The 21,966-nt window shown below is 40.1% G+C and overlaps 1 protein-coding gene across 3 annotated transcripts in view; it reads right to left on the bottom strand.

Annotated features, from left to right (window-relative positions):
- LYN (LYN proto-oncogene, Src family tyrosine kinase) overlaps positions 1 to 21,966 on the bottom strand; it is a 55,176-nt gene that overhangs the window by 20,951 nt on the left and 12,259 nt on the right. For 2 of the 3 annotated variants that reach the window (XM_075494679.1, XM_075494680.1), the window contains exons 2-9: positions 12,115 to 12,251; positions 10,835 to 10,883; positions 10,637 to 10,742; positions 10,190 to 10,288; positions 9,977 to 10,080; positions 8,346 to 8,495; positions 6,912 to 7,064; positions 703 to 885 (exon numbers count right to left, since the gene is read on the bottom strand). In XM_075494679.1, the coding sequence (XP_075350794.1) occupies positions 703 to 885; positions 6,912 to 7,064; positions 8,346 to 8,495; positions 9,977 to 10,080; positions 10,190 to 10,288; positions 10,637 to 10,742; positions 10,835 to 10,883; positions 12,115 to 12,246 (976 nt within the window). In that variant the 5' untranslated portion in view covers positions 12,247 to 12,251. The remainder of the gene's footprint in view (positions 1 to 702; positions 886 to 6,911; positions 7,065 to 8,345; positions 8,496 to 9,976; positions 10,081 to 10,189; positions 10,289 to 10,636; positions 10,743 to 10,834; positions 10,884 to 12,114; positions 12,252 to 21,966) is intronic. The other variant, XM_075494681.1, reaches the window with a different exon arrangement.

The raw sequence follows: 21,966 nt of genomic DNA, 5'->3' as shown, positions 1-21,966 counted from the left end.
CCCTCAGACCAGTTCAGTGGTGTTGAGTTTGGTAAGTACCCTAGTCTACGGACTATCAGGAAAGCCGTCTAGGAGAATCACACGTATCAATCCTTTCCAAGTCATAATGAATAAGCGGCTCAACACTTGTTTATGAAGTTATCAGCCCAATTGCTTGAAAAGAGAACAAACCAAGAAAAATTACCACCCAAGACAATCTGAGAAGGAAACGTCACTTATTTTGTGTAGTAATGCTCTAATAAAGGTTGTCCTTTTCTAGTAGTGCAGCCATCCTTGCAGGGCCACTCATCACTCAGCTTATTACACACGTTATTTATCAATTCAAGGGCCACGTAAGGCAATTTCTAAGGTTTATTTTGATTGCCTTGCTATGACATCAGACACAAAAGTTAGGCAGGGAGCCCAAAGGAACCAGACCTATTTTGGGGGTTATGCTCTGCATCTGAAACAATTAAAAATGCTACATTTAAGAAAACTGTAAAAATAGTTTCTTTCACAAATGCAGCAATGAATCACAAAATTAAAGCTTCAGCCCTCCTCTAGGATAGGTGCTCCTTCACTTTATATCAGAGCATTCAAAAGAATAAGGCTAAAATCCCAAGTTTTCCTTTTTTTATTCCTTCCCTTTTAAAGAAAGGGGAGACTGATGAGAAGCAGAAGAGTTTACTAAAACATTGCGTGCAGATCCAATGTTGTTCTCACCTTTAGCCATGAATTCTGTTATAATATAAATAGGTTCTTCTTTGGTCACTACAGCATAAAGCCTAACAAGCTTATCATGCTGAAGTGTTTTCATGAGGTTGGCTTCCTCCAGAAAGGCTTGCACAGACATCGTTCCAGGCTTCAGAGTCTTCACAGCCACTTTTGTACTGTTATGATAGTAACCTAAAAGGAGGGAATACAATCAGTGCACTTGAAGTCACTCTGCGCCGCACACTGCCCCGACTAGTAGGAATTTGTAAAGCAGGTGAGGTTGGATTCCAGTAATAGCTAAGAGCCTGAGAGCAAATGCCAGATGTAGCACAAATATTTACGCTAGAACTCCTTTTTATTTTGCAACTGATAAAACATTGCAGTGAAAAATAATCCATTCCCCATTTTTAGGAATCAGTTTTCGGGGGGGGGGAGGCAAATGATCTTACTTCATACCAAGTTTTCATTTACAAGTAACCCATAAAATATTCAAACAGTCAAGAGATGTTTTAATGAACGTCCACATAAATAGTCTCAGAATCTAATAGAGTCCATGGATTGCTTGCAAGATTCTGGAGCATCTTTAAATCCCATTTTATGCATGCCAGTCTCATGCTTACAACCCTTTCTGTAACCCTCAGTGCTCAAAATGGAGCATTACAGGAAAGTGCAATCAAATGAGGATTCTCATGACCAACAGGCAGAGGCTGCCAGAACTGCAATCCTCCAGCATTCAGAGCAAGATTTAAAATGTGATAACTTCTTATCACATAGCCCATCCCAAGAGTGGAAGAGACTGTTGCTGTTCAATTTCTCTGATTATCAAACCTTCTAATGTAATATTCAAATTATATAAAAAACAATCAGTAAAGAGAAAAGCAGTGAATTATTTTCTGCTTTCATGTTTTCCAAACAAAAAATAAATGTTAAAATAGCATTTAAAAAAAAATAGAGTAGCAAGCACTGATCCTAAAGTTTATCTTGTGAAGTCATTTAATTTGAAAAAGAAAAGAAAAGAAAAGAAAAGAAAAGAAAAGAAAAGAAAAGAAAAGAAAAGAAAAGAAAAGAAAAGAAAAGAAAGAAAGAAAAGAAAAAAGAGAGAGAGCAAAAGAGAGAGGGATATAAATGCAACTCATGTCCCCCACCCTACCTATTTCAATGCTGCAAAAATATTTCTTGGAAGAGGTAAAACTTTCATGACTTAATGAAATAGCCTCATTTCCTTATTCAGCAACAATCCAGACAGTATTACCACAATGGTTACACCTCTAAATTGGAGTCCACAATTTCCTTATACTATTTATCAAAGTCCTAGCCCTCCTGTCAGGTCACTTATCGTTACCGTGAGAACCTCTGTGACAGTTTCCATAAAGATCCCCTGCTTTGCAGGCACACTCTCACCGTGCAGGTAAGAAACTGCAGCCTTTGTGCAGGCAGAGGGAAAATTGGTGACCTCAAAGCGTTTCAGCTAGTGACAGCAAATTGAATGTGCAGTCTGCATCACAGAAGGATTCCAGGGACACACAGGGAGCTGCGGGAAGGGGTGGCTACGGCACCGCATCACCCCCGCTTCGTGCAGTACCTGCGGCTCCGAACCCTTCGCTAACGTCTGCCTTGGCTGAACTCAACCTGGCTCCAGGTGTAAACCCAGCACTTGCTGTGTCACGGTAGTCCTTGCCATATGATATGGATGAACATATGGTCAGTGTGCTGCCTAAACATGAATTCAAAAGGATAGGTAAGCAATGAAATTCTCGCTTACATCTAGAACACCTGACATAAAATTCAGATTCTTTGCAACTAACATTCAGCTCATGTACGTACTGTAAAAATCCACTTCTGATACTGATGAGATGTACCAGAAAGTTCATTTTAGATGCCTTTTAGTTTAATAACAGTATTTCTGCGGTATGATTTACTCTGATTTTTCTAACAGCTGCATAAGAAAATACACATCCAAAATGCGTATTACTTACGTTCTAATTCGGGGATTACCAAATAAGAGAATCTTTTACACCTGAGATGCAAGCAAAATGTGTCTCATTAATAAAATACACTATAATGGCTCCATTTGGCTTGTTAACTTTTCTCTGAGCCCTGCTTGAGAATTCTCTTCATGGATTATTAACACCACAGAGCATTATGGTTGACATCATATCAGTGCACACTAGGAACAAAAATGCATAAAACATAGACGCTGCTCTCGCAGTGCTACTCTGGTTCATCACATCACTAAAGAAGCTGCCCAGATGCACTGAACTCCATGGTCAAAAAACCTTTCATACCATGGCAGGAAGCAAGGCTCTCTGCAGTTTAGACTTCTGTTAAAAATTAAATGTGATGCAAGCAATAGTACGCAAGTCTGAGGAATGTGATGATGTCCTACACAGAGCGCCATGTTCTTCTCTACATGTTAGAATAGAATCCTCCAAAAATTGTTAGTGTTTCAGGTATTTATTTTGGAGTTGATTATGATTATTTTGATAGAGTACTATCTTGGACAGCCAGGTTGCCCCCAGATTCTTGCATGGGCTTAATCAGGCCAAGCTGTGATATGAATTTATGAATAATGAGGTTGAGCGTACCATTTCTGACCAGATCGCCAGGACTGAAGATGAACAACTTTGTGAACAAGCCTAAAAGATGGAGCTTTCTCCTTCCTCTGCTTTCACAGTAATTCCCTGCAAGGTTACACTGAGAACAACGCGTTTGAGCTACGGAGGTATGACACTGTTAGAAGCCAGATAACGTCTCAGGCCATTACGACTGCAGGAGGTACTGGGGAAGAGACTGAGGAACAGCCGCTTCTCTGCATCCTCTTGTATGTCAGCACATCACTCCTCCTCCACCAACTAGAGCCATCACCCAGCTGAAGAGCAGAGGACTGCAACAGTAGCTCCATCTCTAGCTCACCTCCATACCGCCCATTAAATGTGAAGGCAGAAAGCACAGGCTGCAGCTTTCTAACCACTTCCATGGTGCGGTGCATAAAATGTGAACACAACTCTGCCACGCTGTTTTCATCTATCGTGTCAGCACAGCTGATGCCCAAAACACACACAGCAACACTGACTTGGTAGCCTAAAACCAGAAAGTCTTTATAAAATGCATAAAATTCCATATAGCTGTAATGAAGAAAGAAATGAAATGTACTTGCAGTGAGAGACAAAACTGGGAAGCTGATGGTCCTTTATAGCAAGTTTTCTCTGTGTAAAAGAAACTCAGAGTTGGAGGAGATTCACCTGCCCACCTCATAAGTGACAAAGATTCTCTGCACAGGTCACACAGGAGCACAGCTGAGTGCTTGGGGGATATGGGGGTCTGCTTTTTGTTCCTAGGGTTTTCTTAGTCCTCCCATAACATAAGCTAACTCCCTCCAAAATGTGCAAGAGGAAAATGTCAACTTGGAAGCCCAAAGGGTACTTAAGGACAAACTAAAAAGAAAAGACTATAAAAGATACAGTGGCATATCTTCACATTGCAGTAACAGTATTATCTCCGTCTTCCCATATATCACACAATCACAGAATGATTGAGGTTGGAAGGGACCTCTGGAGGGCATCTGGTCCAACCCCCCTGATCAAGCAGGGCCACCTAGACCTGGTTGTCCAGGACTGTGTCCGGTTGGCTTTTGAATATCTCCAAGGATGGAGACTCCACAAACTCTCTGGGCAACCTATGCCAGTGCTCGGTCACCCTCACAGTGAAAAAGGGTTTCCTGATGTTCAGAGGGAACCCCCCGTGTTTCAGTTTGTGCCCATTGCCTCTGGTCCTGGCACTGGGTACCACTGAGAAGAGCCTGGCTCCGTCCTCTTTTCACCCCCCCTTCAGGTGTTTATATACATTGATGAGAGCCTCCCAAGCCTTCTCTTCTCCAGGCTGAACAGTCCCAGCTCTCTCAGCCTTTCCTCACAGGAGAGATGCTCCAGTCCCTTAATCATCTTTGTGACCCTTCGCAGGACTCTCTCCAGTAGCTCTCTATCTCTCTTTACTGGGGAGCCCAGTTCCTCTGAATGGGACACTGTTCCCTCTGAAACCACAATTCTAAGTAGCCTTTATCAAGAAGAAATTTATTTAGTAATTAAACCGTGGAACAATATTTCTCTCTAATTTACACTATGGCTGAAAAATAATTTTGTTCCGTATGAGGAGAGCGTAACAACTAGCTCTCTAATCAGGAGAGCGTAACAACGAGGTTATTTCCCAGTACCTCCACGTAACTCCCGGTGCCCCTGGTTGATCATTACAATACACAGTGTTTGTCGATACCCTGCACCGCACAGCTGACCTAATACGTCTTTTCCAGCTTGAACTTCCTTGGTTCTAAGATTAACCACGCTCCTTATTCGAGAGGACCTGTGCCATGCAAATCAGCTTCTGTCACTTCGGAAAGGAAGCAGAGAAGAGGAAACACAGCAATCGCTTTCACAGTACATTAATTTTTCTCACAGTGCAGCAATTCAGATGCAGGGGTTAGGCCCAACTTAGATGTTAAAATAATGACACAAGAGGAAACATCTTGAACCAGAAACACCCTTTTAAAGTTTTATGCCTATGTGCGTGTATGTGCAGAAGTAGTCACTTCCCAAAATGGTCTACATTTTCAAGCAGGTGATTACCTTCTGTCATAAAGTCTTTCATAGCGTTTCAGTGTCGGTTAAACATTTCTCGCCCTGGTTTATTAGACAGAAAAAAACTGCATAATGGCTGACGCTTTTCTTAACTAGTATGTAAATTGTCCCTCACATATATCATAGCTAGAGGGTTTCTTAAGCTTTTTCTCGTGAAGGCAGATAAAAGGCTGAATTTGGCTATATTATATTAGAGAGATGTGTTGCTTGCATTTTTTACACAATTTATATCAAAAGATTGCACCTATGACTGAATTTGAGCTTTCTGATTGACACTGTAGTTGTGTGTGGAATTTGCCACTCAAACAGCACCACTCTGTGATTTACTTTTCTAAAGGAGAGCATCTCTTCGAAGCAATGCCATTCCCGTTAGCCTGCCACGCTCCCGTGGGTCATCAGAGACCCCTTCATAGCTTTACGTCTTCTAATAAGTTTTGGCACACACTTTTAAGTTGCTCAGAAATGCCCTGCCTATAGAATCTTATTAAAAAAAATAAAACCAAACAAACAAAAAACCAAAACTAAAACCCGTTCTACTATTATAATAACAATTCTTTAACTATTTAAATATAACCTCCAAAAAGGAGATTCAGGGAAGGGTTGAGACAAGGGTCTGGCCTGAAAAAACACCATAATGAAGACTTTGGAAGAAAGGTATCGTTTACCTCAAATAAGATGGTAATCAGTAACAAGTGTGTAAGTAATTAATAGCACACAGAACATGCAATATGGAACCCAAAAGAATACTCAGATCCCTGAATAGACAGCATTTCAAAAGCAAGAGGATGAAATATTTTTGTAGAATGTGATTAGATAGTGGTCATAGCCCCTTCCCACAGGAAGTCACTGAGGCTGAGAAAATAAGATTATTTATAAGCAAAGCTAATTATGGTTATAACAATTAACACTATTGTTTTTTGCTGGGTATGTATTAACATTTACAACTTGTAAGTCTTATGACACTTCCATTATTGGGGACCTGCATGATAGTTCAAGGTAGGGGGTGATAAATCTCTAATCTTCTTACTACATAAGTCACCTACTTTCTCAGCAGCAACCTGGCAGGGAATAATCTTGGATTAAGTGCCCCCATTTTTCACCCAGTACGGCAGTCCCACGCATTACACTGCAGCCTCTTTACCAAGAGACAATGAAAACTCTATACATAATTGACTAAAAGACACGATTTCTTTCTATTTCAGATTCTTTACCACTTTCTGATTTGAAACAAAGTTCTGAGATGCCCACTGATTTTGAAACTCAGGAATCACATCTTACTATAACCTTCTACTTCCCCCACAAAACACAACCAAAAAATCCCCTACTGTCTTCAAGCCTCTAAATTACAGTGCTTACTCACTGTTGGGTTTTTTTTTCCTTTAAAAGACAGCAAAGGATTTGTTCCATGATATCAGATGTCTTCCCCCTCGCAAATCCTCTCTCCTCACAAGAAGGTATATTCTGGGCCTGACTGTGCTGTTTTACAAGTATATCGGACCAGGTTCATGTCCACTATTATTCTGAATGACTCTGAAATGACACTTCTTTCAGCAGATTTTAATACTCTTTCCACAGGAACAAACTTACCCATCCAGACTTCTCCAAACTGACCAGCTCCAAGTTTCTTCACTAATTTAATTGATTCCCGTGGAATTTCCCACGCATCTTTATCCCATGGTTTTTGAGGCTTGGGACTAATACAAGCTTTTTCCAACTTTCTGCATAAGCCATCTGATTGCTCTGGTTTTCAAAGGAAAAACAAAATACAAAACCCGTTACACTTCTGTGCCTCACAACTTGAGACCAGCATTACTTAATTACAGGTGTGCACTACCCAGCTCAAAATAATTTTCAAAATAATCAAGTGTTTTGATGAAAATGTAACCTTTCTGGTGCTTTCACATAACTTCAAGCACCTCTGAACTGAAATTTGGTATTCAGAAACAAATTTAATAAAGAAGTGTCACATGCATCTGGTTATCATCAGATTATTAAGGGTTTTTTAGTACAATTCATACCAACTAAATAAAATATAAGATCTGCTTACTGACAGTATGTTGATGAAGATGCACACTGGAGTCAGGCTTGGAACCTGTATTCTGAATTTGTCATTAAATTTTCTTGTAGCATTGTTTCAGACGCATGTGCATGCAAGCATAAGTAGGTCACCATTATTTTTTTCCTCCAGACACTGACCAGCTACAACTTTAATACAAATGTAGAGTAATTCTGAGGTTTTCCAGCTGTGCCTAAGAATTACCACACACATCTAACAACTCAGAGAAATCTCACAGCCAAGTCCTCAGTGTGGCTTTGAAAAATCACTATGTGATTTTGTCCTACATTTTTTGTCTTCTCTGTCTTCCCAGTTGCAAGAGTAAAAAACACCTATTTTGTAGCTATCCACCAGGAGGTTATGCAGAATGAAAAGTCACTTTTGTAGCTAAAACATAGGCAGAAACTTGTTTCACCCCCCCCCCTTTCTTTTAAAAACACATGTGTACATTCTATGTGGGTGCAATTTTCTTTCTTTGAAGTCAATGGACTTTTACTTCCTTCAAAACGCCATTCACAATAAACAAACAAACAAATAATTTTATAGGAAAAATAAAAACAATTCTACACTCAACATCGCAAGAAGACATTCACAAATCTATATGTATTTCTGCTAAATGTGAATACAAAGTTACTTTCAAATACAGAATTTATTTATTTACAATGCGGTCAATTCTTACTGTAGTTTCACACCATCATAACTTGGATGAGGTATTTTATAATGCTATTCTTTATTTCACAATGCTATGCCACAGACCAAGCAGCATTAGGTCTGATTATGATAACAACGTTACTCAAGTTCCAACCAGTTTTACTTTATCTTTGATAACATGCATGCCTGGGTTATTTAGGAAAAAAAAAAAAAAAGATGAAAAGGTTTGAAACAAAACAAAAAAGCATTTATTTTCCTTCACAGGAAATAATGGCTGTATTCTATTAAGTAATCCACTAACTGAGTTAACTTACTTTGATAATGTTTGATCATATCATTGATGTCGGGAAAAGTTATTCTTGGAGAGATGTAAAATCCTCCATTGTCTAGACTCCTGATTTTGTAGTGCTTAATAACATCGCCATGCTGTGGATCATAGTCTCTTATGGAGAGAGAATAGCTGCCTGTGGATAAAGAAAGAATGGTCATTAACAGATAGCAGAAGCCTACAGTGTCCACGCATATACAGTTGAGCCTAACAAAATCACCTTTTCGTCTGTTTTTCTTTTTACTCCCTTATTTCCTCAAAAAGCATTTTGCAATCAACAGGAGGAAGTTAACCAACAGCCGGTCCTGAACTGGTCACCAAAATGCTTATAGTCACACTTTCTTTTTCAATCTTATTCAACAAAGTTCGGAGTTCCATAATCCAGACAGCTCTATGTCCAACGCCTACTTCTGCAGAAAGTCACCCGTCACCCCTGGCTCGAGTGGAACTGGCTGGGAAAGCAAGGCCAAGGCTGTCACACTCCTCAGGCAGAAGCTGAAATTCGGAGATCAGCGTTTTGGAAAAGGAACACGCTGGATGTCACGGGTCAACCAGCAAAAGGATAGCTTGGAGATGGCTTGAGGCACACAGGAGAAGGGCAGATCTGTTAGTCCTAGGGAGCCTAACCTCAGCTGGGATTTGAGATGCGGCAGCAGAGCATCTACCCTAAACTACAGAGCTCTTCATTTCTTCCACTCATACAACTCTTGTTGTCCATTTTCAAGGCTAAGAAACCACCTCAGCCCCTTCTCTCTCCCCACACACAGATGCAGCGACAGAAAGATTTTGGGGGTACTTTGTCTTACTCCCAGCAGCCTATGTTGAACTTAGATCTCTGTCTTCACTTGAGAGCACAGAAACAGCGAGATGCGCCCATCACAGTGAGCTACCTAATAGAGAATCTGCAGTGTTAGGGCCAGAAGAACCACCCCTGTGGAGAGGACAGGCATACAATCTGCCGAAGGGATTCATGCATCTTCCTCTGGAGGATGCAGTTAGAGTATCCAGCTGGAGAATCCAGTCAGGCTACTGTCAGAGTCCAGATGCTGGGGCAGAACCTCCAACGCTACTCTGAAAATCCCAGCCAAAGAGTCTGGAGACTTGACTGAGCTTTTCAGTACAAAGAGCTCTGTCTACAGCAGAAACTTTTACCAAAAAGCTTTTGGAAAAAAAATCACACTACAGTGCAGAAGTGTAAAACCTCATTATGCACTAACTACATTTTAAAACTTGTAGCAGTGGATACAGACCAAATAAAGGAAGACTATAAAATGCAGCATCTACTGTTTACAGTGAAAAGTGTCCTTCAATAAAGGAATCTCAAATGTTAGGAGAGGAAAAGATCTCTCCATTCATTCCTGCTTCTTGTCAGTGTAATCACACACTCTCTTTTTTTTTTCCTATCTCAATTTTGGGTGTTAACCTGTAACTCTCTTCTCTCTTTTCCTGGTGATTTTCTCATCCTTCTCACTCCTACAGAACTGCAGCAAATTCACACAACAGGACACAGTAGGACTACTCCACACCCAGTGCCACTTTGATGCCAATTTTTGTGAAGACAGACTGTACGTTTTTAACTCTACTATCAATTCCAAAGTAACCCACCCCAAAGCCTACCTTTTAATGTTTCACTTTCCCTGATAAGGAAAGCTCCAGGACTATTTCCAGGAGCCAGGAGTTGTCTTTCAGCATCTTTTCGGGTTATGTCTTTGAAGAACCATCTGAAAAATGTTTCAAAGAGTTAGAACCCTTTCTTTCCCCCACCCACAAGGGATACACCGCCAGGGTGAAGGAGAAGTTTGCCAGTATTTAGAGCCTGGGAGAACTTACTCTTCTGTTTCCAAGGTGTTTACTTTTGCTACGTAGTTGCTGGGAATGAAGCCTTCCTTCCTTGTCGTGAGAGATTTCGCTTTCCACCATTCTCCCAGCCTGAAAAGCAGAAACAACTGTAGTATTCACAGGAGAGGAAAATTATGAAGTGTTATTTGGGTTCTACTGTGCTGAAAGCTTTGCCCACGCTGGAGAGAGAAGCAGCATCTTTCCTCTGAACTCAAGCCCCCTGAGAAGCCATTGGCTCCGTCAGATCCATGTTTGGTCGCTGTTACAAGGGCAGCTGCCAAGTCCTACCACAGCTCCATATGCATTTGTATTTCCACATGTACGGGAGCTCTCTTATCATTAATACACTCATGTTATGAGTAGGATATCAAAAAATTATAGAGGGAATTACATGAGCGCAAAGAAAAACTACAATACAATCAGTACTGTCATACTTACTCCTCGATAACTTTCAATTTTTCTCCTTTTTTGAAGGACAAGTCATCTTCATGAATGCCATCATAGGGATACAAAGCTACCACAATGACTCCATGCTCCTCTGTTTCTACAAAGGTAGAAAGCCAAAGGCACGTTTGTATTATTTCGCAGGCTGACAGGGGCATAGCACACAGCAGTAAGATTCCTATGAAAACCTACCTTCACTGACAAACCTCTGTCCTGGTAAGAGCTGTGCTTCTGGATTTGCCTACAATAAAATAAGTCTTTAATTAAGCAGTTTTAGATCTTTGTGACAATCTTACATTACAACTACATATTGTTCAGTTGCTTTGGTATCATCTTATATGTCTTAAAAGGAAATGCTCCCATCTTTTCCCACCATTCTTCAAAAGCAAATTACAACATAAAAATATAGTAAGTCCCCACTAGATTTTGAATGGAGCAGCTCAGACCTCAGGAAGGTGCGACACAAGCTGCGGGGAGGAAGTTCACAGCTTTGTGACTTCTGCTGAAGAGGCCTGAGGCGGAGCACTTTAACAGGACAGTTATTAGCACGTAGCTGTCATGCTCGAGAACAAGAAGCACGGTTATGCTGCTAAGATTGTGCAAGGGGGAAAAAAAAAAAAAAGAGTAATTAAAAAAAGAAATGATGGTAGTTTTTGATGTGTGTTTTACTGAGAGCACGCTGAGTCCGCTGTTGTCAGCTGGTGGGAGGGGAGGGAAGGGTGTCACTCACACCCGCAGAGAGCACGGCCCCTGAATAAGGGGAGTCAGAAAATCCGGTTTCCTCAGCACAGCAGAGAGGGTGGGGAAAAAAGGTACCAGTCAATCTGCAAAACAGCAAACCCACTGGGTACCCGACAGGATTCCCCTTCCCGGCACCCCTCCTTTCCAATGCCAGGCAGCACAGACGGAGCTGCCATGAGCTTGCTCCTCCTGCAGCACGGTGCTGCTCCCTTCACCCCCGCACCCTCCGCTCCCCTCCCGTCCTTACCTACGCGCCTCATGCAAGGTTGAGTAGTGGCCTTCAGTGAGTAAAAGGAAAGCTGACCAGAGCTGGTAAAGAATCGCCCGGGATTACCTCAGCCTTTTTAAATAGAATAATCGACACCTGGATCCCACAGCTATTAAAAACCCAAGGCCGATGCTTTTAAAACCAGTTCTAAACTACTTCAGGTTTTCTAAAGTCACCTAGCATTCTTCTACAGACATAGCTGTATCTAGATCAAGCGTTGCCAAGGATTACTGTTTTCATGCAGAAAACTATGACAAACATAAAGTAATTAAGTAACAAACCGCCAATTTTTACTTTTTTAAGTACTTATTCGTTGAGGGTGAACTGCACAACACTAAAAGCCCAATTGCGGACTAATGATCGTTTGAATTTCTTCATGCATGTGCTTGGGATTGAAATTTAAGTTATGCCAGTCATGCTTTGATCTTGCTACTGGAATTCTCCCCTGAGACTATCTACTTACTGGCCTTTGCTGTTTATTGGACGTTGGATCCCTCACATAAATAGTTCGTTCAGTTTTACGTACTCGTTGATTCTTCAAATCTAGCCCATCTCCATGCAGATTCTCTTTCCTTTTTGATTTTATACATCCCATATTTCCTGTTGGAATAAAAAAGGTATTAAACAAAAAACATTATGCCATAAACCAAGCCGTTTCCCATGCAATCATCTGGGCTATGCAGCAAAAACGTGCTTCCTTTTCATGCACAATAGTTCACGGGGAGAACAACTGAAGGTTAGGAACACGTGCTGAAAGCTCTTTTCTGCTGCAAAGGAAAGAAATGACTTCTTGTTTCAATCCACAGATGAAGTAAGAATTTCAAAATAGTTATTTAGCATTTCAACATTTTCAGATTTATCATTTTTTCTCCCCAATCCCCCCCCTCCAAAACCTCTTACATCTTTATGAAACTTCTGTGAGCTTCAGAATAGATATAAGACAAATACAATTACTGTAGTGACAACTCATTTCTGTATGTTTTAGAGAAAAGGCTGCTTTGGAAGATGTAGGAAAAAATTCCAGTCCAAATGATGAGAACCGCAGCTGGAGCTAGCAACGCCTATATCTCCCCCTTTCATTTTGGGTATGCCAGTCTAGCAGGGAACTCCGCTTGATTCAAATCCCCGTCTCGCATGAGGCTGACGACTTGTGCAGTCCCAGCTCCACGGCAGATACGCTGCTACTGTGACCTTCAGTAACGAATGTCCTTGTTCAAACAGGCCTGTTAACAGCAGCCTAAAACAGCCGATGTGTGTATCAGTGATGGCAAATCACCACACAAGTATTTCTTCTTCAATACAATTTAGAAGGATAACCCTTCTCTCAGGATGTGCATCCATGCTACATCAGATGAGATACAGCTGTTAGCATCTACACGACTGGAACCTGACTGCTAATCCAACGATGTAATTACGTAGTACTTCAGCAAGCATATATACAACATTATCTCTATATTCCTCCCTCAGAGGAGAGTAATTATACTTACTCTTCAAAGAATCCACTACGAATGCTTTTCAAACCTCTCCTTCCTTCCTCTCTCCCTCCTTTCAGGTCAGTGCTCTAATGCTAGGTTCACAGTCACATTTTCCCTTGCAGGCACACGCTCTCACTCCCCCCTCCCGCCCTAATTAATCTTTAAAGCCAGTTCTTTGAAGAACAATGTAAAACCTAAAATAAGAGCTCAGTGCATATGCGGGCTCAATACCAGCACTGACTAAAGCACAGCTGGAGAAGCTAAAGCAGATTGTAAGACCCTATACTACATCTCACTTTTACCTTCGTCTCTGGGATAGAAAAGGTCATCATAGTAAACAGTTGAAGTAGTAGAGGTGTCCACCTGCAGACACAACTGTTTCAATGGGATGCTGCCTTACACACCCCACCCCTGTAGGTAGGAAAATTAGCCAGACTGGTCTGGGTTCATATTAAGACTTGTACTTTTGTAACAATACTGATAATAATCCTAATCCTAACTGACTACAACAATAAACTGAGGCCACAAGCACTCCCACGTGGCCAGTCTCGACTTCCCACATCGCCTTCATTTAATCTCCCATCCTGCCACTGAGTAAGCACCACATAATGACAGATGCACGGTCCTATCCGCAGGCTGAATGGTTTCTTCTAAACATGAGAAGGGTACCTCCTCTCCTACCATTTCTGCAAACTATCTGTCACCTATTGCCAACAAATCTTGGGTGTCCATAAGATTTCAGCAGTGAGGCAGTGAACTGTGATACTGGTTTAAAAGCAGCATGAGAACTCATTGCTCCCCTTCTCGTCTTCTCTTGAAATAAAAATAATAGGAATCATACAGAAAATCAATAGGCACTGACCAGGCATCATTATCCCACAGAGGCAGAGGATACAGTTTCCTCTTCTTGTCTGTCAACATTTCAGTGTTCCCATACTCATTTGAAGGCACTGGGGGGCACCTTCAGCCAGGATCTTCCCTTAGAAGCAAACATCTTTAATGCTTAATTTTAGTTTGTGAAAACACCTATTGGAAGATTTTTTCCAAATTCTCTGCTCTACATGGGTTACATACTAGTTGTTTTGAAATACTGAGAAAGATTTTTTTTTAAAAATTCTATTTATTTATTTATAATTGTAGATACATAGATGACTCTTGTTAATGATTCATAGGAAATTTCTGTACACCCACAGGCAGGCTGGTGTTTGTACGCTCACCCTAGACATCAGGAAGCCCAGTGTTTAATTACCTGCTGTATCTGCAAGATCAGGTATTTAGCCATCCAAGTGCTAACCGTTTTGCTCTTGAATAGTTCTGTTTCTACAGAACAAACAGCTAAAGTGGCGGACATAAGGTAATTTGATCTAAGTTGTCAGCCAAAAATCCCTGTCCCGATTGCTGTAAGAAAGCTGAAGATATCTTTAGAGACTGCAGCTTGCCCTGTGCCGGTGTAAACTCAGAGAAGAGTATTTTTACTTAGATTTTTTTTCTGCAGCTTAAAGCACGTGAACAGCTGTAACTGAAGCCTGCTGTGAGGTTCTGCTGGTAAGCTCAAGGTTAGCCTTTGTTCGTGACAGTAACAACGATGGATCAGTAATGCCAATGTGCAGGTGCTTTCCACAGAAGTCTACTCGATGTCATGTGAAATCACAGAAATACAGTATGTGACATAACACGTGATGGCACCAAACAAAGAGAAGATCCTGAGCCTTATCATGAAGCACTGTTTCTTGTTTTTTTCCTCATGGAGGTGAAAGTCCATGGTCCTCACAGGACTTAGCTAGGTCTACCTTAGCAAATAGCCCCAACAGTTGGTGCTGAAGCCCATACCTGCTTGAAGGGGTGTTATTGCCCCGCTCACTCCAGTATAGCCCCAGGGACTGAACATTCAGTAGGAGCAAGACCATAGCAAGGGTCTACCTAAAGGTAAGCCCCACACTGCATCTTCCTAAAGCAGTCTCGTTCTTGCACTCCAACTCTGCTCCACAACACAAACTGCAGCCCAGCAAGTGGGGGCAACTCCTTCAAGAATGGGATCCCGATCTAAAATGCTAACGTAGACACATCCTGAGACTTTTAGCTTCTTTATAAAACAAGCCTCTTAAATCTTGCAAAAGAAACATATGGAAAATATGCAATAACATAAAAGGAATGTTTAGTACAATATATATCAATATAGTTAAGTACATGATGTATAATTTAATATTTAATTCTCTGACCTTATGTTATTTCTAAACAAGTATAGGCAGACAATGGAGACGAAGCATAAATAAAGTTGAAAAATAGTTTTTAAGCAATAGAAACTGGATCAATGAGCACATGTTCTTTTGATACTGTGAAACGAAAGAGTTTTGAACTCTTCAAAGGCCTCAAGATCTTATATTTCTGTACATGCTAGTCCTCTGTAAAGCTGTGTGCACTGGGTTCTGGACTGCACATTTAAAATTCCATAAGATCAGTCCTACACCCAAAGCAAACGTAACTGTCTTGGTTTCAAAAGCTTCTGCTCAGTGACTGCTCAGTTCATCTGCAATGCCAGCTGTATTTGTTTCCAGCATAGTATTATACATTTTTACTGAAATCTGATGCAGGTCTTTCCCAGGGTTTTGAGGGTGGTATCAAAGTAAAGATTCATAGGGTCAGTATAAACAGCAAGCACTGACAGGAGAGTTTCAATCAACACACATCATAATGGATTTCAAAATACAAAATGCTGTATCATTACCAAAGTTAACAAACGTTCGATCCTAGCAAATTACCCATACAAAAAAGAAGCTTTGAAATACAAAATGTGTATGCACTGTACATCTTTCTTAGTTTATACAGTAGTCATAAAGAAAATCTGAAGGGGGGAAGTTCATTCATGCATAAATAAAATATTTTACGTAGTGTAAAATGTTTATTTGCCTAGCTCTCTGTTGCTGTATGGCAAGGAGCATCAAGGAAGTGTTTTGTGCAGATGTAAAGAGAAAGAGCATATGGTAAGCAAAGAGCAATACAGAGAGCTCAGCATTGTTACAAATGGAACTATGTTGTTGTTCGTCAGAGATAAAATAATTTAGACATCAGAGGAAATGCTGTCAGGCCCTACTCAGACGTTTCCCAGTCCAACAGTTTTGCAATACAGGGGACACTACTTTTCATCCATACTTTTCATTTATTGTTCTGTCCATACCTCTACACATGAAAGATAAACATTTAATTAAAAGAAACTCTATATAACATAGCTGCTAACTTTTATAAACAGATATCTAAAAAAGTAACAGCTTCTCTTTTAACAAAGAGCATATTGTATTTCATGGCTAAAAGGTAAAGACAGGTACTTGAGTTACTATCTGCAGCGTGGTGACAAGAATCTGAATTCAGGCACCCTTTGAAAAGCCACAGGAGTATCCATAAGAACCATCACACAGAGCCTCTGCAGCAGGTTATTCCACAGACACCGGTGTCGATGTCTACAAAGGCATTTGCCTTGAATTTTCCCTCTGAATCCCCTATTTCATCTTGCTACGGCAGCACCTGGGTCTCAACTCCAAAATGGATTCGGGGAGGCGGGGTGTCAGGAACTAGTGCAGCATTTTTCCAAGGTTAAAAGCTGCTGTCTGTCCCCCAGATACTATTGCTTTATCTGCCTTTTGCTACATTACCAGCAGAGTAATGTGTCTAAAGCCACAATACTTCCTACTGCAAGCACTCAAGGTTCGTGTGGCCATTGCCTGTCCCTCCACCATCAGCAGCATTTGAGGTTTCATTTCCTCCCAGCGCTTATCCTTTGCATCCTCTACAAAACCGATCTCATTTTTTGTTTTGCTCATGGTCACAACTATTCTCCACCTTGTGACTCTGTTGCATACAGTATTTACAGTGCACATTAGAAACCATTTCCTAAAACTCCACCTGACATATCTGGGCTTTTCTTCATCGAAGTCATGTCTTCATGAAAATGATTCTCAAATCCTCACAGATTTTTCAACAGTTTAGAGTGGCTTCATTTTAATCTTTGCAGAAAATGCAAACTTTTAAAAAACACCTAAAATAGATTATGCTTTGGCTTTTCCAATAATAAAGTAACTTTTAAAAGAATTAGAACTACATTGAGTATACAAGCAACTTTATCAGTTAAATATCTGTTGTTCAAAAGGTCAGTAATCATGCATATAAACACCAATTCTGTGGGTGGCTTAGGCTTTTAACAGATATATACATATGTATTTTAACAGGTACATTAATAAAATAAATTTGTATTCAATTACAAGGTTTATAAGCAGTAAACTCTTCATTTAAGCCACAAAATTTCTTATCCATATATTTATAAAAGATTTTCCTTAGCAGTACAAATAAGAGAGAGCCAGTGCATTAAGAAGTATAATGAAAAAAAAAAATTTAAAAAAAATCAAGACTCCTAAATTATTCTGAGTCTTGAACATTGCTCTATATTTAGCTTCTGAATCAAAGAACAGGAAGCAATTATTTACACCTATATATAAAAAAAACAATTGGTTTTAAACCTGGAGCTTTAAAGCAGCTTAGAGAGCAGAGGGGTAAATAATTGTATTTTTTAACACCTCTTGCAAAAATTGAAAAGAATATCTTTTCCCTCCTTTGTTTTAGACGTTTCATTCTGGCCTTTAATGCCAGCTGGTTTGCTGCTACTTCACAAGTTATAAAGCCAGAGGTAACACAGCGATGCCTTCATCAGATCTCCTGAATAGTCAAGAATGTGAAACTTCTCTGCATTACCCTCAAGGTCAAGGCAGAAGTGTCTCAAAAAACAAAAAAACCTCAGTGATCAGCTTAGATCTAAAACTGCTGGGGAGGAAGAATCGTAAGACCACTCTGCCCAAGGACACAACCACCTGCTTTCTCAGTACCCCATCCAACTTTCCACATCACTTCAATCAACTGCTCAAGTTTCCCATTCCATGAAAAAAATGGGAAAAATCTTAAATTTAAGGAATTCATTTATCTTAACCTTTATTGCTGACTTCCACTCTATGTTGATCTGCTTCCACATCATCTGTGGTACCTGAGTATTACAGAATCACAGAATCGTATAGGTTGGAAAAGACCTTTAAGATCATCGAGTCCAACCGTAAACCTAACACTACCAAGACCACCACTATACCATGTCCAGAAGCACCTCATCCAAACGTCCTTTAAATACCTCCAGGGATGAAAAGTTGCAATGATCTTCTACACCTCTGTTATTAGGAGTATGAGGAGGACCATCTCTGAGGGGCCTGGGAAACCTGGGTTCATTTCTGACCGATCATCACATGGAGCAGAATGGCAAAGCAACCTCCAAGGAACACAGAGGAGGAGTTTAATTTGAGATGGTAGAGCTCAGCAAAGTCTCATCAGTACTACTCTATACATATTTGTGCCCGTGAAGACGTGCTACTAGACTGGAGCGAGAATAAGAGCAACAAAAATAAATTATCTGTGGTTGGGAGTAATGTGAAAGAATTAAACTGGAGAGCAACTGAACAGAAGTGGATTCGTATTCCTTGCGTGTCTCAAAAATGATCAGTTTTGGTTTTGTTCAGCTTTGTTCTTATAACTGCAATTCATCACATATATATGTATAAAAAAGATATAAAACATGTATATATATTTAATAATATAATATATAAAATATTATATAATATATATTTTTTATATACACACACATATTTAAATTTTACTGTAAGTCCTGACTGCCTGATAATCAAACTAGACTTTTGCAAACCCAGAAATCCTGGGTCAGCTTTCGTCTTGGGCTCGTTTCACTTCCTACATCTTGTTTTTGCACTGGAGACCAACTAGGGGAACTTAAGCAGTTTGTTCTTCCCTTGCCTTTCTGCTGAAACAGTTCTGTATGTCTCAGTCACTCCTTGCCTCATGTATTTTAATCTCTTTTTTAATTTAGCTTATTCCTATAGGTCCAGATGACATCATTGCCATGCCTCCCAAACTCAATTTATCCCTTATTTGATTCACATATACATGGGCATACATATATATACACACATACACACATGGGCACAAATCACCACGTGCTCCCTGCAATGCACATAAAAAGGAGCACAGATAGCCTAAATCTACTCAGTGTTTAACTATGACAGACTTGCTCAGCGTAGACTCCCGTTGTTCCTGTGATGTGAGAAGCAGTAGTCCAGCTGACAGCACTTTTAATTAAAAAAGGAGAAAATTTGGGGAATTCTTTAGCTGCTTCAATCTTTTTGGGGGAAAAGGTGAGACAAAGCTAAAATAATATTTTGACATACATATCTATATAAACAGGCAAAGAAGAGAAACAAGTTAATCCCCAGTCTAACCATCAAAACCCAAATATTACTGTAGTGGAAAAGTATGCAACAAGCACATTACTGTGAGATTTCCTCAAACTTATTCTCATTTAAGTCAAACCCTCAAATTTTCCAAGGGTGCACTTCTATCAGAGCAAGATAACAGAGCTATCTAGTTTATCAGCCATGATTAGAGCACAGGACTAAAAATTACTTTCTGGGAAGGCAGACCCATTCTGAGCAGCACAACTGCATCGTACAAGCTCAGATGTGAGTTTGCCATGCTCCATTTTTAGAGAGGTTAATGGGTGGTGGTGGGGAAGAACAAAATATTATTGCTGAAAGGTTTCAGAACCTCACTCTACTTGGCTTAGAAGCTGTCTCGTAATTCCCAGTCTTAAGCACGTTCAGGGACAATAACGGCATTTAGTCCTTCATTCTCTTGGGCGACTAGGAAAAAGTCACACCTCTTTCAGCCTCTTTTCTAGGCTTTAAAGACCAAGCCTTCTCAGTCTTTTCCATTTCCACTGGTTATCCTAGGGGCCCTTCTCCATATCTGTTTCAGTTTGAACTCATCCTTCAGTTTTAAAGTCATCAATTCAGTTTTGAACTCATCCATTTCAGTTTTGAACTCATCAAGACAGGTGGCTGGAGTTGGTCAGGTGTACCAAGATGACTTTCAGCAATGCCTTCCAGCAAACAGTGTTAATATTTCTTCCATCTACAGAAATATGTCGCCCAATAAATTCCAGAAATTAATTTATTATTTTCATACTTTCATCACACTAGCCTTTTATAATCATCTTGTGATCCGTTAAGACAACCAAGTTTGTCTCATTTTTCATAATGACAAACTGTTGTCATAGCAGACTTCTGTATCTCCAGTGGCATGACCTTACACCCTGATATTAAATTTCTCCCCATTATTTTGCCAGACCATTCTTTCTGCACTATATTCTCAGCCACCTGCATGTTTCTAATGCCTCCTAATATCACAAGGGGACTCCTATTTTTTCATTGCAAATTAAAATATTAAAAAAAAGTCTCAACATAATGCTAATGTAATGTTAGGCAACAGAGAGTGGTCTTGCCAAGAATTTGGGGAAGTGCAGCAGACAGGCACCACTACCCCATTCAGCTTCCTTCACAATTCCTTCCTTAGCAATTGCGACCAAGACAAATTCTAATTTGTCCATGCTACCTCAGATTATTTTTAAGGTTTTCCTGTATCAGTTACAGAAAGTATCACCCTATCACCTTCCTGCTCTCCAACACTTGCATTCCTACTACAATTATAAATCTGTCACGTTTCTACTTCCTCTGCAACATTCAGTTTTAAGCCCTGCACCAGTATTTCTGCTCCTCCTCTTCAGAGCCCAGATTCCTGGCGTTAGAGCACAAATATCTCAGTCCAACTAAACCAATCTGGGTTGGCAAAACCCTTTCTTGAACTCATTACCAAGCTGACTACTGTTCTCATTGACATTCTCGACACCCATTCTTCCACCCTTTGGTGTCCTGTTTTCCTTTCCCACATTGTCCTGCATATTGAAATCAGGGGTAGGACTCTGCAACATTCATAACGCAAGTCCGCTTCCTAATTTAAACATTTTTTTAAAGCAAAATTCAAGTTAGAACAGGGAAAAAAGGTGTGCTGCCATCCGACTATAGTGGAAGTGGACTGTGTATTACATCATACAGCAAAAATCCCCCAACAGCTAACATAAGAACAGGAAACTTTTGGCGAGATAAAATACCTGGCATTGCTGTATTGCTGCTGTATTGATGTGTTTCTGGGAAAGGCAGACCCGTTCTGAGCTGCACAATTGCATCATACATGGAAAAACCTTTTCTCCTATACTGCCCCCATTTTTTAATTTTTTTTTTTTTTTTACTTACTAGACCAGGCATTTTAGCTATGCAATAACCCACATGAATTAACACATTGCTATACTAAATGGAAAATAAGTGACTTAAGTTATCACATCTCAAACTTCCAAGTATGAAGTGATCCAGTACAGTTATATAGAAATCAGGTGTGGTCAGGCGAGGTTTGAGGAGTATGTACTTCCCTCCGCAGCCTTTGAAATAGGAGTGCTTTGGTAAAACTAACTGTAGCAGTTCGGGTAAAGAGTTTTCTGTATTCAAATGATACTAATCCACAGCCCAAACTTTGCCTCTCTTGCCTTTAAGTCTCTGGAGAGAGGATAAGTTTATTCAGTGCTCAGCTAAATGATACACGAACTTTGTTGGAACTCATAAATGATAGCAAAACATATATAGTAAATATCATTATAGTTGATGACATGAAAGGTAGCTCTAACAGGGGTGGGGGGCCTTGACCAAGAAAGAAGCATCTTCTATTTTTCTATAAATCCACCACAGTTTTTGCTTGGATTCGTTAAAAGCTTGGTCTCACGCAGGAATTTTGGCAGCGGTAAAAAAAAAAATTAAAATTAAAAAAAAATCAAAAAGAAACACTGAAAATAACTAATGCAATCATGGTAGTATAATAATGTTATAATGCTTGCAAAAGGATGAAATTAAAATTCT

The sequence above is a fragment of the Mycteria americana genome, chromosome 2 (genome assembly GCF_035582795.1).
Source record: "Mycteria americana isolate JAX WOST 10 ecotype Jacksonville Zoo and Gardens chromosome 2, USCA_MyAme_1.0, whole genome shotgun sequence".
Taxonomy (NCBI): domain Eukaryota; kingdom Metazoa; phylum Chordata; class Aves; order Ciconiiformes; family Ciconiidae; genus Mycteria; species Mycteria americana.
Note: the sequence above shows the minus strand (reverse complement) of the source record. Positions and strands in the feature narration are given on the sequence as shown.